Source organism: Sphaerulina musiva, assembly GCF_000320565.1.
Source record: "Sphaerulina musiva SO2202 unplaced genomic scaffold SEPMUscaffold_1, whole genome shotgun sequence".
Lineage (NCBI taxonomy): Eukaryota > Fungi > Ascomycota > Dothideomycetes > Mycosphaerellales > Mycosphaerellaceae > Sphaerulina > Sphaerulina musiva.
Window position 1 is genome coordinate 194672 of NW_016017383.1, and position 17306 is coordinate 211977.

At 51.6% G+C, this 17306-nt stretch overlaps 8 protein-coding genes across 8 annotated transcripts; 5 read left to right on the forward strand and 3 right to left on the reverse strand.

Moving 5' to 3' along the window:
* The first annotated feature begins 128 nt into the window (after positions 1 to 128).
* SEPMUDRAFT_129230 (FAD/NAD(P)-binding domain-containing protein) lies at positions 129 to 2105 on the forward strand. Its single transcript, XM_016902266.1, has 2 exons — positions 129 to 1372; positions 1426 to 2105. Exons 1-2 carry the CDS (start codon positions 179 to 181, stop codon positions 1972 to 1974), a joined length of 1743 nt encoding a protein of 580 aa, XP_016764370.1. The 5' UTR covers positions 129 to 178; the 3' UTR covers positions 1975 to 2105.
* Positions 2106 to 2207: 102 nt separating this feature from the next.
* On the forward strand, positions 2208 to 3404 carry SEPMUDRAFT_55371 (uncharacterized protein; the record flags this gene model as incomplete). Its single annotated transcript, XM_016909356.1, has 4 exons — positions 2208 to 2354; positions 2452 to 2547; positions 2607 to 2702; positions 2775 to 3404. The coding sequence occupies 4 exons, from the start codon at positions 2208 to 2210 to the stop codon at positions 3402 to 3404; spliced, it is 969 nt and encodes a 322-aa protein (XP_016764371.1).
* Positions 3405 to 4019: 615 nt separating this feature from the next.
* SEPMUDRAFT_35919 (Thioesterase/thiol ester dehydrase-isomerase) lies at positions 4020 to 5311 on the forward strand (the record flags this gene model as incomplete). The annotated part of the gene is made up of 3 exons (XM_016908621.1): positions 4020 to 4076; positions 4658 to 5005; positions 5186 to 5311. The coding sequence occupies 3 exons, from the start codon at positions 4020 to 4022 to the stop codon at positions 5309 to 5311; spliced, it is 531 nt and encodes a 176-aa protein (XP_016764372.1).
* SEPMUDRAFT_145548 (DUF1674-domain-containing protein) lies at positions 5290 to 5997 on the reverse strand. Its single transcript, XM_016903122.1, has one exon. The coding sequence runs from the start codon at positions 5964 to 5966 to the stop codon at positions 5457 to 5459; it is 510 nt and encodes a 169-aa protein (XP_016764373.1). The 5' UTR covers positions 5967 to 5997; the 3' UTR covers positions 5290 to 5456.
* Positions 5998 to 6824: 827 nt separating this feature from the next.
* SEPMUDRAFT_34570 (uncharacterized protein) lies at positions 6825 to 7943 on the forward strand (the record flags this gene model as incomplete). Its single annotated transcript, XM_016908576.1, has 2 exons — positions 6825 to 6986; positions 7119 to 7943. Coding segments are annotated over 2 exons (987 nt in total), but the record flags the coding sequence as incomplete, so codon positions are not given.
* A 2272-nt stretch (positions 7944 to 10215) lies between these two features.
* Positions 10216 to 12977, reverse strand: SEPMUDRAFT_145549 (pre-rRNA processing protein Tsr1). Its single transcript, XM_016903123.1, has one exon. It carries the CDS (start codon positions 12883 to 12885, stop codon positions 10387 to 10389), a length of 2499 nt encoding a protein of 832 aa, XP_016764375.1. The 5' UTR covers positions 12886 to 12977; the 3' UTR covers positions 10216 to 10386.
* Positions 12978 to 13399: 422 nt separating this feature from the next.
* SEPMUDRAFT_152517 (mannose-6-phosphate isomerase) lies at positions 13400 to 14737 on the forward strand. The gene has a single exon (XM_016907471.1). The coding sequence runs from the start codon at positions 13428 to 13430 to the stop codon at positions 14703 to 14705; it is 1278 nt and encodes a 425-aa protein (XP_016764376.1). The 5' UTR covers positions 13400 to 13427; the 3' UTR covers positions 14706 to 14737.
* Positions 14738 to 14758: 21 nt separating this feature from the next.
* Positions 14759 to 17241, reverse strand: SEPMUDRAFT_145550 (DUF726-domain-containing protein). The gene is made up of 2 exons (XM_016903124.1): positions 15736 to 17241; positions 14759 to 15669 (listed from the first exon to the last, which is right to left on the reverse strand). The coding sequence occupies exons 1-2, from the start codon at positions 17164 to 17166 to the stop codon at positions 14863 to 14865; spliced, it is 2238 nt and encodes a 745-aa protein (XP_016764377.1). The 5' UTR covers positions 17167 to 17241; the 3' UTR covers positions 14759 to 14862.
* Positions 17242 to 17306: the final 65 nt, after the last annotated feature.

A 17306-nucleotide genomic window follows, 5' to 3' on the forward strand; every position in this document is an offset into this window, starting at 1 on the left:
CCATGTACCAACCACCACATCTAGCCGCACTGCCTGGATGGAGTAACTAGTGGAGCCAAGTCTTAGGTAGTCCTAGTCTCGCCATCATCCATCACCACAAGACATCCTCTCAACCAACCATCGCCCCAGCCGCTGCTGGTTGTCATTGTCTTTTCTCTCTCGGCCAGCCACTCTTCTCATGAACCTCTTCAGGCGCAAACAACCCGAGGCAAACAGCGCGAAGAAGAGGACGGAGATGGCGCCGCCGAAGAGGAAGAAGGTCGCTATCGTGGGCAGTGGATGCGCTGGCCTGGGAGCAGCCTGGGCATTAAAAGACACCGATTACGACGTTCATCTGTTCGAAAAGTCCAATGATCTCGGTGGTCATACCAACACGCAGCCGTTCCGATATGGTGACAAGACGATTCAAGTCGACACCGGCTTCATCGTCATGAATGCCGCCACCTACCCAAACTTCCTAGCCTTTCTCAAGCAGATCGGAGTCGATCCCGTTGGTACGGAGATGACTTTTGGTGTCTCCCGGAACCATGGCGAGTTTGAATGGTCAGGGGAGGGCAAAGGCATATTTGCTCAGCGTCGCAACCTATTCAGACCGCAGCATTGGCGGTTGATTTTCGACATCATCCGCTTTAATCAGTTCGCGCTGGACCTGATCGCAGACGATCCAGACGCCGCTGGAAGACTGGGCGCGTCCGCTGAGAAGAAGGAGCAGGCTGCGAGCTTGACCATTGGACAGTATCTGGACCGTGAGGGCTATTCGCAGGCGTTCCGTGACGATTACTTGATTCCCATGACTGCTGCTGTCTGGAGTACCTCGCCCGACAAGGCCAGTCTCGAGTTTCCTGCTCAGACTCTGATACGATTCATGTGGAATCACCATCTACTGTCGACCTTGGCAGAACGACCACCGTGGCTGACGATACCTGGCGGCTCACGGAGATATATCGATGCTATACTCGAGCAATTCCCCAAAGATCGCTTACATGTTCACACTCGTTGCGAGGTTGCCAACGTACTACGACCGGCCCCCAATACGAAAGGACCAGTGAGCGTAGCCTGGATCAATCGCGAGAGCAAAAGGGTCGATAAAGAGAATTTCGACCACGTTGTATTGGCATGTCACGGCGACGAGGTCCTGCCAATATTGGCCAAACACGGGTCGAATAGATCGGCTAGGTCGAACTCGAGTGCTTCCACGAGCTCGTCCGATGCAGGCAGCTTTGTCCCGTCTTCGCGGGGTGTACAAAACGTGAGCCAGGAAGAACATGACATCTTCTCTGCCTTCCAGACCACCGAGAACACGTGCTATCTCCACTCCGATCTGACGCATATGCCTACACGCCGAGCCACTTGGACTGCTTGGAACTATCTGGTTCGTATTACAGGTTCTGATCTGCGAGACGACGCGCTAACAACCTCCTCTAGGTGAATTCCCACTCATCACAGCAATCACATCCTGCAGGCGTCAGCCTCACATACAACATGAACATTCTTCAACATTTCCCGGAAGATCAATACGGCCATGTTTTGGTCACGATGAACCCCGACAGCGAGCCGAAACCAGCGCTGACGCAAGGCAAGTTCCATTACACGCACCCGCTGTATACGGTGGCATCTGTGCAAGCACAAGAGCGGCTCGAGGCGATACAGAACACTCGAGGTGTGAGTTATTGTGGAGCCTGGACCAAGTATGGCTTTCATGAAGACGGCTTCAGCAGCGGCTTACGAGTCGCCACTGAGCACCTCGGAGCCAAGTTGCCCTTTGAGTTTGTGGATTCGACATACAGTCGTGGACACAGACCGTCCTTGATCTGGAAAGACTATCTGCTCAGACTGGTCTTACTCCCGATGCTGCTCTTCATCCGAGCTCTAATGAGCTTTGTAGGGCTCCCCTTGATTGCACCAGTGGTCGAAGTCCTGGGCATCTATGGGTCGCGCGTGCTCGATCTCGGCGAGTACGTGGGTCTGTTATGAGTCTGCATCAGAGCGTGATAGATAATGGCCTTTGCAATGAAAGTAAATTCCTGAACATAGGTATAATTCCTAGGTAAATTAGATGTATAGAGCGTGGAACAGCGATGAATCTGCGAATTGTTTAGTCATGGCTAGCCTCAGCACTCTTCCACTCAACTTCCTCCTCCACCACCACCACCACCACCACTCCATTTCTCGGCTCACAATCTCAAACAACCAACAATCCACCCAATATGCTACCCGCAGTAGGAAATGATGTGCTCTCCGCCAATCCCAACTTCGAGGCGCTGTATCGTGATTTGTGCGTGAACAAGCTGAACGCCAATGCCACGACCAAGGTCGATCCGAAAGTACAAAAGGAGAGAAATGCTTTCGATGAAGTGAGTGCCGATGTTGCAAGCAAGAAGACGGGATGATGTCGACTATCATGTCGTTCATGGCGAAGGTGGTGCGCAGAAGAAACTGATGAGGAGACAGGAACTCCGCGCGGCGCGAAGCGAGGCAACCAAACGGGCTATTATCAAGTCCTATTTGGACTCTCTCTCGTACAGGAGCGACCAGTTGCCCGCAGAGGTGTGTCATGTCGGCTGGACTGTTCTCATGCTTGAACGCAACCTAACGAAAGTACATAGCTCCAGGAGCTCGTGGCCATTATCGCCGCAGCTCTGCAGTCACAGATGCCCAAAGAAGATGCTGGGTTGTTGAGAGAAGACATTGATAAATTTCAAGTGAGGCTGCCATCATGCTATATGTCTGTATAGGTAAGGTAACTAGAACTACATGACTGACAGCGCCGCCAGGAAAGCGTCAAACCCATTGCGAAAGAAATATGGAAAACGGCACTCGATGACCTCGTCACACTGGCCCGCATCTCTGCCCCAGAAGCACACTCCGACGGCGACGATCTGCCCGCTCGAATCCAAAGACAAAAAGACAACATCGCCGTCCTCGAAGAATCCCTCGCGGCAACACGCCTCCATCTCACCCACGAGGCCACACACATCCACGCACTCTCCCGCCAAGCGCTGGAGAAGTGCATTCGCACTCTCGAACAAGTCCTACACGGCTCCGTCTCGCGCAGCACCAAAGCCCGAGCCGAGTACTGCCAAATTGTGGCCGAAGGCATGAGTAAGAAGCTCCAAGTCCAACGCGCTCAACTGCTCTCGCAGACCAAATCTCCTGAATGGGAGGCCGCGCTCCAGACACACGCGGCACATGTCGATCGTGAGCATATGGCGTGTAAACGTAGGATTCGGGAGGTGGAAGAGCAGCTGGAGGCTTATTACCAACAAACTACTTCTGCTGCTACTACTACTGGTACTGGTATGTCGAGCCGAGGTGTTTCTGCTGCGGAATATAAACAATATAGTGAGATTATCCGAGAAGTAAGCAAGATGAGAGCGGATATTGCAAAAGTAGAGAACAGATGAGATGAAGCAGACTTAGCAGAGACTCCAGAGTGGAATCAATCCATGTCATCAATTCAAGGGGGGTCTCTAACTCTCTATGGAGATTGGAGGAGGATGAAATTATGGATAAAGTTTTCCTGACATAATAACGGTATAACCCTGTGCTCGCTCTCTCTCGGAGTCAGACTGTCAAACTGTCAGAGCCTCTTGGCGCTCTCTTTCCATCTCTTTCGCTGAGTTGCCCTGCTTGCCGTGCCCCTGGCTAGTATTGTACCTCTGTACCTCCTTTTTGTTCTGGGTTTATTGCCGCGGTACAATTGGGAGCTATTCTACCTGAGCTTGAGAAGAACAAACGTGGGACTCGGGAGCTCTTTTTCCAACCCCCTTCATCATCACACTGAGAACCATCATTACAGTTACAACAACTATTTACTACTACTACTACTACTACTACTACTACTACTACTACTACTACTACTACTACTACTACTACTACTACTACTACTACTTGCGACTGCTGTTCGCTCTTGGTCCATTATACCAGAATGACAAGAAGAATATATTGAAAAGAAAAAACCACCAATCCATCCATACACTACCTTACACTACTACTCCACACAATACGCCACCGGGACAATGTCTGTCCTCGAACGGCTGAGGGAAGTCTTTAATCTTAGGGCTTTTGCGGAAGAAGTAAGATACACCCATACCTTATCATATTCTTTTGTCAATTCGGGACCTGTTTCTCAACCTTTTTCTCTCTCTGTCTCTCTGTCTGTCTCTCTTGCCACCCCTCCCCCTCTTTTTTTTATTCTCTTCTAAATCCGCTTCCTCGGGTTTTGAGGAAGAAAGAAAAGAAAGAAAGAGAGAAAGATACTTGGTTGCTGTTGTTGCTGTGAAGAAGAAGAAGAAGAAGAAGAAGAAGAAGAAGAAGAGGAAGAAGCGATATGCAAAATATTGCCAACCAACAGCAATGACCACAAACACACACGATTGGAGAGCAGAAATCGAAGAGAATATCAAGATTTTGAGTGAAAGTGTTCGTGCTGCCTGCCCCAATATTCATATTCTTATTTCCTTTTGGTCCTCTTTTTTTTCCTTTCTTGTATAAACACCTACAAAATATATATGTATATTTCCATTTCTACCTACCTCTGTATTATCATTTTACTGAACACACTTCACCTCACACACACAAAAAGAAAAGAAAAAGAAAACAAAAAGAAAACAAACTAACATCTCCCCCCTCCTTCTCCCTCTCCGCCCCATTCTAGACCGAAGACGACGACGACGAAGACAACTCCACCTCCAACCTCTCCAAACCCAAAACCAAAAACTTCCTCATCCCCTGGCTCCAAACCCTCGAAATCACCTCTGCCGAACTCCTCAGCCCGACGACCACCAAAATCACCTATCGCTTCCCCGTCACGCGCGAATATCTCAATCCCATGCGGACGTTCCACGGAGGAGCCATTGCTGCCATGTTTGACGTGTGCACGACGTGGACGTTATTTCCCATTGCCGATTATGGATTTTGGTCGACTATGGGGACCACGAGGAGTTTGGTTTGTACGTATGTGAAACCCGTGTTGGAGGGGGAGGTGGTGGATGTGGAGTGTCGGGTGAGTTTTTTTTTTTGTTTTTTCTTTTTCTTTTTTTTTTCTTTTTATTTTTCTTTTTATTTTGTTTTTTTTTCTTGCCTTTTTCTTGCCTTTCTTTCGGCAATATCTGTTGGTATGGCAAATAGGTGGTACCTTATGCTGACTTGGTTTCGAACGTGTTTTTTGGGGGGTGTTTTTAAGATCGTCCATGCCGGAAAGAGACTCTGCTTATTGACGGGAATCATGAAGAGGGAAAAGGATGGGGCGATTGTGGCGACTTGTGAGCATAACAAGTACAATATTGATGCGGACGAATCGAAAATGTAAGCAAGAGTTGGGTATGATATGGTACGACATGACATGGCTATTCTATCCTGTCTTGACATATACACGAGGACCTCATGATACAAACAAAATTATACAAGAGCCCCTCCTCATCTCATACAATGTCATTCCTTCTTTCTCTTTCTTCTCAAAAATCCGTCACTCTACCATTATAACTCCAATCCCCCTGCCATCTCAACGGATCATTCTTCGGCCCTCCAACTTCTCCCGTTTTGGGATTAATATCTCCCTGAAATTCCGGCGCAGCACCTCTTCTCACATTCGGATGTAATTCCTCCCCATCACCTTTCGCAGAAACTTGTGCTCGTGCTCGTAATTGCTCCAACATCTTTTCCGCCTCGGAAGACCTCGTTGTTGTGGTGGAGGAGGTACTCGCGCCGGCTGCAGCGTCCTCTAGCTGTTCTGCCTTGGTATTGGTGTTTGTGGATTCTACGTCTGCTGCCTCTTGCTTCGGCTGACTGAAAGCTCCTGTTGATTGCTGTTGCAGACGCTCAAAGATTTCTTGCTCTTCTTTGGGGAGTCGTGGTGGCGCGGGGCCCGTGGACCATTTCGCTCGGGCGGTGGTGGCGGTGGTGAACAGTCGTCTGGTGAAGAAGCCGGGGCGGATGGCGCGCATGGTGAGTGTCATGGTCTGCATTTGTCTCCTTCTGTCTGCTGTGGATTGGTGAGTGGCGATGTTTGTGCTGTGAGTAAGGTGGAAAGTGGTATGTGAGAGTATCACCTGCACTTGTAGAGGCAAGTTTAAGCGGGAAACTCGTCACCATTTCGGTTATAGTAGCTATAGGGTAGTTCTACCTCGCCAATCCATTTCCGTATTCCCGGCGTGTTCAGCTTCACTTCATCGCGCATCTTGGCAGTCCTGATATCAGTCCGCGTGTTTGACACCCCAAGGCGTGAGCGCGGGTCTTGAGGACAGACATGGCCGAGTGCGAGTGATATCTCCGTTTCTCTTTCTAATAAATTACCCTTTATATACAGGCGAGTTGCCCTACCTATCTACGAGTGGGCCGAGTCTCAAACGAAATATTCACTCGACTTCACTTCGAGGATTCTCATCTAGCGTAAGTGACTGTAGGCAGCCGAGTGCATAGAGCCTCGTGGATTTCTGTCAAACGCCCCAGGCTTCAACAGCATGAACACCTTTCTAACAAACTTCTTCTTCTTTTTCTTCTTCTTCTTCTTCTTCTTCTTCTTCTTCTTCTTCTCCTCCTCCTCCTCCTCCTCCTTCTTCTCCTTAGTCTTCTTCTTCTGCTGTACATTGTGAAGCGCGTCTATTGTCAGACTAAGTACATGTAAGAACAATAACACCCGCTTGCCTCATCCCCCAGCCACTAATGAGCGCTAGCGTCGCCCGGACTCCTGCTCAGCAAACAATCACACCAGAAAGTGCCAAGCCCTGTTCGACACCTCCTAGCGACGCACTCCTCCCTCCAAGACACACGCACAAACCACAAACCACAACGAAATTGCAAAAATGCTGCAATTCATCAGAAACATGGCACAGTGGCCATCACTTCGCCGCTTCTTTAACCAGATACCGGGTCCATTCCTCGCCAAGCTGACGAGACTGTGGAAACTATACCATCTCCTTGTCGGCTCGTACACGAAGCGCGTCAACGAGCTTCACCGGCTATATGGTACGTCCGCAATGCCTTTGGTCACACACCATCACGCGCGCGGTGTTCAGGCAGCCGTGTCGACAGGGAAAGTGACGCACGACTAACCCGCTCATCATCCAGGTCCAATTGTCCAAATCGGCCCCCGAGAATACAGTTGGATGTGCGGCAAGGCCGAAAAACAAGAACTCGTCTTGATCGGCAAGAAACTGTCGAAAACCACAAGCACCATCGCACCCGACGCGCTGGTCTCTCTCGTCGCCTGTACTCACATGGAGAGACTCAAGCGAAACGAACACTTGATTCGTGCTTGTGATGACCAGTTTCTCGACCTTCTTTTGCTCGCCGCCCAGAACAAGAAGCCGGTCGATGTGGCCAATGTGCTCACGCGTTACGCCTTCGAGGTGATGATTGCTATGACCACCGAGAAACGCGCTGGCTTCTTGGATGCGTCACCAAGCACAGAAAGAGTTGTCCGCCAGCTCGCCTCCTGGAAATTTCATAGCGTCTTATTCGGCTCGTTCCTGCGTTATCATCCGCTGATCAACTCGATTCTCAAGAAGCTACATTTCCATAGCCAGGGCCAGAGCCTGCTTGACCCGGTCATGGACGTGCTCGGACAGGACCCCAACGAGAACGGCAATCTTGCTTTCCCCGTTCGTGACAAAGAAGCAAGAATTGCACTGGTGCTCGCCGCTGCAGACCCTACCATGACGCTCATCCTCGAAGTCCTCAGGACTGTCAGTCAGGATCAGGAGTTGCAGTCGCAGCTGTCAGAGGAGGTGAGAACCTCCAGCTTGACTAAGTCTCCATCGTTTCAATCAATCATCATACACAAGGCCAAGGCTCCGCTGCTCCATGCTGTCATACAGAGGCAGATTCGTACTCAGAAGCTATCTGATACTGGGATCAGCTTTGTTGCGGGCGCTGGCGGCACACGAATTGGAAATATCGTCGTGCCTGAGAAAGAGACCATCACAATCACCTCCGTTGACAGTGGCCTCGAGCCGGTCAATATTCGCAGTCCACAGGCACTGGATCCAGGTCTAGCACCAGAAATCAACCGCCAGCTCCCGGCGTATAACCTCTGGAGCTCCGACCATTCTTTGAATGATTGCCAGCAATTGCTGGCAGCGAAGCTGTTGATACAAGTGCTGCAGCACTTCAAGATCGCTAGCCTTAGTAACGGACACATGTCTTTCACTGTGGCTGCGGACGAAGCAGGTAGAGAGCCTGCTTCTGCTGGATCACCATCTGACTCCGACACTCTGATAACCCTTTCCGACATGGAAATTCTCCACGAGAATCTTGGTCCTCAGCTGACCGACACCATCTTTGAAGTTTTCAACCCTGCTGAAGGCAGTATAATGCCGAGGAACCACACTTTCATGGTCGGGCCCATTTCTCACTCGGGGGCTCGTCATAACTTGCATCAAGCCCTCGAGAATCTATATGGCAAGCGGATTTTGCACAAGACTGATGTCGACAATGTCATGTACATTGCTGCGAAGGGAGTGTACCTCAGGAACTTCACCTCGAAGAATTACCGAGGTTCGCGAAACAATCGGAGTGGCTCTAGTCGCCGAAACGGCCACGTCCACCCCTGGTACAAAGACGCGATCAATGGTACTCGGTCATCAAGCAGCGCCCTTCTTGACCCGGCCGCATCTCTACCACAGCCGTCTGACGGACCGCAGACTCAGCCCGTGGCACCAGTCAATGCGACGGCGTCGTCTTCACGACCTCAAGATGCCCGACCAGGTCCATTGCATAGAAATTCTGGAGAAGGGGCGATTGATGAAGAGAAGCATGGAAGTAGCCCAAATATACTTGAGAGCTCCACTCAGCAGTGCGAGCAGCAGATTTCATCGTCGGATGCAGCCACTGCCCCAGCGCCCGCATTACGCTTCAAAGAGAGATTTCTCCAGAAGGCCTCCAACCGTCTCGCGGGACCAAGAAAGACTTTAAGCATAGAGACAACCGTCCACGATGCTACTGGTAGCACCACCATTGACGGACCCGGTGCGGCGTTCTCGCAACATACTGTCAAGACCGGATTGCCACCATCGAATGGTACAGTTACTGGCTTTTTGCCACCGCACAAGCGAGCAGCGCTTGAGCGCCAGCGCCAGCGGCAGGCTGACGAGGCCGCTGCGTCTGCATCAGCCCCGCGAGTCTCGACGACTCTGGATCCCGTCGCCCCCATCTTCTCCACTGTCGTCGACAAGACCCAGCCAGAGGCGTTGCAAGCTGACAGCATGCAAAACGCGACGACCTTCACAGAGACAGGTTCTACTGATGCCACTGCTGCTGACCCATTTAACTTCTTCGCCATCACCCCAGCGAAAGAAGCCTCTCCTGCGCCAGCAACTTCGCCTCACGATGTGATCAACTTGTTCACCGGTGAACCCGCTACTGCAGACGACGTCGCTGACCGCTGGACCACCGACATCGTAATCTCTGGTGACCTCTCCTCCTCTGTGCAAGAGCCGCCGACTGCCCAGGCACCTTCCACCTCCCCACAGCCGTCCCTCGTGCGCTCCCATGGCTCCATGGATATGAGCAGTGCACCCAACCCCAGCAGTCCTGTTTCGCCTGCTTCTATCCCCGGCAGTCTCAGCCCCCTCGCACCAGACTTTGTCCCAGGTTCTGCTTCTTCCTGAACAGAGTAAAGAGGAAAAGAGTACTATGATGGATGACATGAAAAAGACAAAAAAAAACACTGAAGGTCCAAGGATGATGCGACGCAATGCGACGAGATGTTGCTTGCTCGGTATCAATCAATGGGCGGGCGCCTTTCGGCCGCTGATGAATCGATCGATCGATAGATGATGATGATGATGATGAGAATGGACAGGACAGCACACGCGTAATGAACAGCTTGGTTTGGTTTGATTTGATTGTGATACCCCAAGGGAGGAGAGGCGTTTTATCACACCCACCCAGCAAGACACCCAGCAAGCAGGTTTGAACTGAGAATGAAGCAATCGAGAAAGGTTCTGTTGGTTTGTTCTCGAGGACTAGCCTAACGGGACGTAGGGAGGGAGGTATGGATGGGAGAGCGCGTGTTTTTTTCTTTTTTTTCTTTTTCTGCGGACGTGTTTTTTTGCTTTGATCGATCGGAAATGGTTAGGGAGAAACTGCTACTTGTTACTTGCTGTACTTGTTACTTGTCACTTGTCACTTGTACCTGTTATAGCGCAGAGAATTGATGCTGAAAATGAAAATGAGAAAAACAAAAAAAAAAGAAAAAACTCAAATGTGACAATTCGTTCTTTTCTTTTTTCTTTGGTCAAGATTTGACGCATGATTGATTTTTAGTCCATCCATCCATCCATCCATCCATCCATTCGTTCTTTCGTTCGTTATAAACCGCGAGAATCCCAATTTTCTTCTTCAAATCCTAACTACCTTACCAAGGTACTTCCTTCCTACCACTTCCTACTCCACCTCCATCAACTTCGGCGCCTCATCCTCATCTCCATCCCCATCCTCAACAGCAAGCCCCTCCCTCCAAACAACCGCCTGTCTCGGCCAAACCCTCTTATACAAACTCACCGCAACGGAATCCAAAGGATTAATCTTGGCATCAAACGTCGCCTTGAAATAACCATGCGTGCCCAACGTATCTTTGATGAATCCGCTTCGGCCGCGTTTCGTCCACAGCTGCAAAGCGCGGAAATAAGCCACGTCGTCGTGGTGGAAAAACATGTAGCGGACGGTGACGACGCGCTTGTGGATTTTGTAGGGGTGGCCTGTGAGAATGATGCGTTTGGCGATGATGCGTTGGGTTGAGGGGGGAAGGGTGGTTCCTGTGGCGAGCATTTCGAGTTGGGTGTGTTGTTGTTTTTGCTGGGAAGATGCGGAGATTTGGCGGAGGGATTGAGCGAGGTCTTCGATGGCGTCTTCTGCTGCTGCTGTGGGAGCTCGGAAGAAGAGGCAGGGGATGCTTCCCCATGTCACGGGTCCGACGAACGTGGCAACTGCGGTGCGGCCGGGATGGAGAAATCGGTCGAATTTGTGGACGTTGTTGGGCGTGTTTCCTGCTGCGCTGAAGAGAGGGTTGAGGAGGAGACGGCGGAAACCGCATTGAATGATCATGGGGGTTTTGCTCTTGATGGGCTCGGGGTAGTCGGATGGGAGGGTGATGGAGACGTTGACCACGGTGCGTTTGTGTTCGTGTCGGAGGAGGGAGAAGACTGCTGTTGGCTGGGGCAATGTTTGCAGCTCTACGGTACGGTCGTGCGGGATACGCAAGTACACATGGACGCGAGTCCCGGGCTTGACACCACCTGTGATGGCTTCTTTGACGACGCGATTCTTGGCTGATTTGTAGTCTGCAATCTCGAGCAGGCGGGGATAGTCCTCTGGCTGATACGGCTTGTCCTCTTCTGTTTCCCAAGCACTGGTGCGGAGACTCTTCAGTCCTCTGTACTTGGCTAATCGTTCACGGGCATTAACGCCAGGATGAAGCTCGATTTCATCTGGAAACTCCAGATCATCCTCCGCATCATCACGGCGGGACTTTCGATATGCTTCGATTTGCTCTGCCTCGTCCTCGGGTGCTCGATCATCGAACATTTCGCTCTGCGGGTACTCTGACGGTGCACCAGCTTCTGTTTCGGCATCCATACGATCTTCAAAGTGGCCATCTGCGGGACCTGCCGCAACGGAGCCATTCATGTTCATGTTCATGTTCTCATCATCATCGTCGTCGTCCCCATCCTCCAGGTCCGAGCCCGAGTAGTCCACATCGTCCAGATACCACGCGGCCTGGTATTTGCTGGTACCTCGGGGCAGGCGTTTTGGTGCAGGTATGTCATCTCGGTCGTCGTCATTGAAGTAGTGGTGATCGTCGAGCAGCACGGCCTTGCGTTCAGAGGGCGCTATCGATGCATTTGGTACATCGTCCATCGTGGCCTCCTCTGGTGCGAGTTCTGCAAGATCATCCTGCTCCTCGTTGGCCTGGTCTAAGATCTGCTCTCCTTGGGCTTCGTCTATTGCCATCTCATCCTTTTTGTTCTTTTTGTGCCTCGTTTCGAGCGGTGCTGCCACCACTTTCTCAATCTGGAAGTCGCCCCAATCGCCAACCTGCACCAACCGCTCAGCTTTCAGACCTCTTCCTCGTACGACACCGGTGACTACAGCATGTTCACCTTCCCATCTGCAGTCTTCCAGCAGCATCCAGCTTCTATCTTCACGCCATCGAATGCCCTTGGGCATGGTCGTGCACAAGCTACGCATCACATTGCTGCATTCCTGCCTGTTCCCCAGATCGTGGACTTTTTCCTGTGTGTTGAAGAAGTGTGTGATGAAGCTCTTGAGACTCTTGACCACGTCCGGCCTCTTCTTGGCCGGCTCTACTCTGTCCAGCCCGTAGACGCCGGTCAGCACGGTGGACACGCCTTGAGCCTCGATGCTTCGCAGCAGTTCCTCTCCCAGCTCGTCTACCTCCTGATTGGCACTGAGCACAAACAATACAAAGTCGGCGACCCGACAGCTATCCAGACATTGCAGCACATTACGATTGGGAGTGAGAAAGCGCACTTTCTGCTTGAAGCGAGGCACGTAGGTGCTCGACGACTGCAGGTCCACGTCGTCGCCATCAACGCTGGCGCTCAGCTCCCCCACCACTTTCTCGCCGCTCACATCGTCGCACAGCGGTACCACGGCAATGATGCGCGGTGCAGCATCCCGCCCCGCAAACACGGAAGCCTTGTCCTCGCGATCGTGGGCGTGATTTTGACGCAGCTGCTTGGCTCGATTGCGGCGATCCATCTTCGACAGTATCTGCTGCTGGGGCGTCTTTCGACTGCCCTGCTCCCACCCTTCCACCTTTCCCTTCTGCTCGTTCTTCAGCGACGATTTGGAGGCGTGGCGAGTTTTGAAGGGCTTGTTGACCTGCTTCGTCGTCGGGCGGTGCGAATGGTGGTCCGCCATTGCGGGCGCGGGTGTGGGAGTGGAAGAGCGTCCAGCTCGAAATCGAAAGGGAAGTGCGCTCGCCAGAGTGTCTGGTGTGTGTATACGTATTCTCGGTGCCTGTGCCCGACCTGGTCCTGTATGTCGACGACGCACTCACACATGGACATTTTTTTAGCTTGTCGATAAGGAAATGTCTTGGCGCGCTTCATCTGACTAACTTAGCTCACTCATGTCCCTCCTACTTCACACCTCACCACTGTGAGTCCTTTGACTCCAGAGGCACGTCTTCTCGTTAAGACTCCAGATTCACTGACCGCGTCGCTCAGTATACTCTCCCATCCACAGGCTACTCATATCCCACCTGATGAACTTTCAGCACTGAATATGGGTACGGTAAGTCGAGTGATGAAAGCAGTATGACGTTGAGCGTCCGTCATGACAGCTCAGGAACAACTACATAACATGTGCTAGAGCCATTGAGCTGCTCAGTCTTTTCACTTTACTTTACTTCACTTCACTTCACTTCACCCTCCCTTGTTTGCCCCCATCAGACACCAATCATGACCACCAAGCTAGAGTCCGTCTACAAGCTCAAATGCAGCTGCAACCAGTACCCATGGGGCAAGCAGGGCAGAGAGTCCATTGCTGCTCGTCTGTGTGAAAAGCAACAAGGATGGGACGGCAAAGGACCGCAGACTCCCTTCAAGATCGACAATGATAAATCATACGCGGAGATGTGGATGGGAACCTACCCAGCCTTGCCATCCTATGTCGAGGAGACCGGAGAGGACCTCCAAGATGTCCTGGACCGCTATCCCAAGGAGCTTATCGGTCAAGAGACTCTCGACAAGTTTGGTCACTCCAAGTTGCCATATCTTCCCAAAGTGCTATCGATTGCGAAAGCCCTGCCTCTCCAATTGCATCCCAACAAAGAAGTAGCAGCTAGGCTACACAAGGAAAACCCAAGTGACTTTACGGATCCCAATCACAAACCGGAAATCGCCCTCGCATTGGGTAAATTCGAAGCCTTTTGCGGCTTTAAGCCCCTAGCAGACATCGCAGACCTGCTCAAACTCAAGCCCCTCCAACAATTCATCCCAGAAAACACTCAACTCTCCTCATTCACCAACCAACAACTCAAGTCGGTCGTAGGAAACATGCTCAAATCCTCCGAGTCCACCGTCAAATCCGTCTACCAAGGCCTCACATCCCTCCCCTCCTCAGACTTCGGAACCAAATTCTCCCAAATCCCCACCCTCGCCCCTCGCCTCGCAGAACAATACGGCTCGTCCGACCCAGGGAACCTCGTCGCCCTCATAACAATGAACTACCTCGTCCTCCAAGCCGGCGAAAGCATCTACATCCCCGCCGACGGAATCCACGCCTATCTCTCCGGAGACATCATCGAGTGCATGTCACGAAGCAACAATGTCCTCAACACAGGTTTCTGTGCCCGAGCAGACCGAGACAACATTGACCTCTTTCTCGAATGCCTCACTTTCACTCCTCATTCCGCCCAAGAGGCGATTCTGAAACCTGAAGCATATGCTAAGAGCAAAAATGGCAAATCTACAGTTTATGCACCTCCTTTGCGAGAATTCGACATGTTGCAAACGGAATTGAAAAATGCAGGGGAAAAGGAAGTTTTGGCTGCTGTGGGTGGACCGAGTATTATGCTTGTGACGAAAGGTGATGGAAAGATGAAAGTGCGTGGAAAGGAATTTCATCTGAATGAGGGAGCGGTGTATTTCATTGGACAGGGAGTCGATGTGGAGATTGAGAGTACAACAGGAGAACTTCTGCTGCATACTGCTCTGGTGGAAGGTAGTACGTCGTAGGTAGGTAGCTAGGTATATGTACATGTATAGATAGATTGTGATGTAATGATTTTCATGTCATAGAGTCGTACATGTCGTGATTTCGCTTCATCATTTCTATCAAAGTCTTTATTGCTTGGTCCGCGTAGGCAAAAGATCATCTCGCAACCCGCAATCATCATGTCGCTTTCCCTTTTGCATCAACTTCGCCACCTCCTGCGCCCACCGTCTCCTTGTCAGATCGTCGCTTCCACTGAGCAGCAGCCGAGCCATAAGCAGCAGAAACACTTGACCCAGCAGAGGCCATTTTCGACTGTGCCCACCTCATATAACTGTGCTCATTCTTCTTCTCCACTTCTTTCTGCAGACCATCCACATACTGCTCAGAAACGTCATCACCACCACCATCAGCTTGATCCCTTTGCTCATTCTGATCCCTTTCTCTCTTCTCCATCTCCTCTTGCTCCTTCAGCGCACGAGTCTCCTCCTCCAGGCCCTCTACATCCACATCTTCAAATCCGATATGTTTGAGAATAGGTCCCGTGAGAAATCGGTAGCGAGTATGCCCACTCACGAGGTCACTGACGTCGACATTTTCCACGCCTTTGACACCCTCCACGGCTTGCAACCCTGCTACCCCCAAAGTGATACTCTGACTCCGATACAGAAAGCCCAGAACATAGTCGTTTGTCGAGTAAATGTTCACGACCCGTCCGGCAACCACGCTACGGATTTGACGCCAATCGGCAGAAGCTGAGGGAGCTGGCGTACCGATCAGGATGGCATTCTCGACTAATCCAAAGGCTTTGCGTGCGGCGAGTTCTTGGAGACAGTGAAATATGACTTTGCCGCCGAGACTGTAGCCTATGAGTGTGACGGGTCGTTCACCTTGCGCTTTATTGATGATTGCGTCAGCGAGGATTTGGCCGCATTTTGCAGCGCGGTGAGAGGCAACCGAGAAGGGGTTGTCGATGATGCGGCCGACCTGGGAGGGGAGAAAGTCAGCCCGAGAAAAGTTGCTTTGTGCTCATCAAGAGGGATGAGGATTTACCTTGAGGATGGCGAGTGGCCACAAGCCTGCATATAAAGCACCCAGAAGCGTGCGTTTTATGATTTCGGTTTTGGCATATGACCATGCTGCACTCGTGACGAGAGTTGTCATGGAATTTCCCAGATTCATCAACGCTTCCAACTCCCATCGTAACGCGAAGGATTCAAGTTGTACACCAACGACTTTCCAAGGTTCTACAACCTCCTCTTGTTTCGTCAGCCAACCGCTAATTCCAATGGCAACACGCAAACGACGATATTCCTTTTCGATCTTGCGTGGACGGTGATGTGTTCGCACGGGCTCGAAACCAAAATCTTGTATCGCTCTGGCATATTCGTCCATCATTTTGGAAGTCATGCGTCCACCATATGCACCGAATAGACCACCGACTAGTACACCAGATCCTGCCAAGGCTCCCAGATAGCCTGCTGTAGCTGTGCCAGCCAGACCTATACCACCCATGACTGTTCCCACACCGGCTGCTAACAGTGGGGCAGCAAGACCACCTGTCACACCAATCAGTGCCGCTCCTGCGACTGTGGCTAATCCCACTTTCCACTTTCGACTCGTTTTGTTCTCTTCGGCTTTCTTTTTCGTCTCTTCGTCCGCACTCATATTTTCTGCAGCTGCCAGTAAGCCACGGGCAACTTTGCTTTCGTCCAATCCAAGGATGTCAATGGGCAAGTCTAGACTGGTTGATAGTCGGAGGAGGAGAACGCGGGACTCAGCATGGTAGTGCTCGAGACTGAGTAGAAGCAGGAGAACTGAGTGCATAATCAGAGTACGCTTCGCCTCTGGTAGTTCTCTTAGTGGATTCTCTATGGGGGGATATAGGGATCTCATGGCATCGTTGACCGTCTTGTCGTATCTAGGAGGGCTGTCAAACTTCATGGGCGGTGATGATGCCGCTTTCTCGTGATTCTGCTCTTTCTTGGCTGCATCCTCGTCGTGTTTGACACGCGCCTCTTCCTCTTCGTGCGAGTTGAGCACTTCGCCGACTCGCTGGATCACGCTTACCCGCCAGTCCTCCCAGTGGGCGAGCGCCGCCTTCTTGAGCTCCTGCATCTTGGCCGCACTCAGCTCGTTCTCCCGCTGCGCCGTTTCCGCCTGCCGCTTCTCCGCCTCCTTGTCCTTCACTTGCTGCTCATCTGGCGTGGTATCGGCATTGACATTGGCCCGTACAGGTGCTTCGAGGTCCGGTAGTGCTTCCTTGAGGTCATCCACATGCAAGTCTGTGTGACTACTCGTCGCGTTCGCGTCAAAGGTGTCTTCAATGGCCTTTTTCATGGCCTCGGTGCAGTCGGCAATCAGGAGGGTCAGGGCGCCTCGATCTTCGTGGCTGCGCAGGATGGTGGTGAGGGACTCGCCATCGTCGCTGGCATCACCGCCATGAGAGCGGCCGGACAGCGCGTGGGCAGCGCGGGAGAACATGTTCACGGTGGTTTGTAGGAGGTTGCAGTCAATCTACCGGGCGAGAGAAGGGCGGCCATTGTCAATCAATGTCCGCCAGGCAGGCACAGGTGAAAGATGGAACTATGACGTCGAAGGAAAGAACGATTCCATCCCTGCTC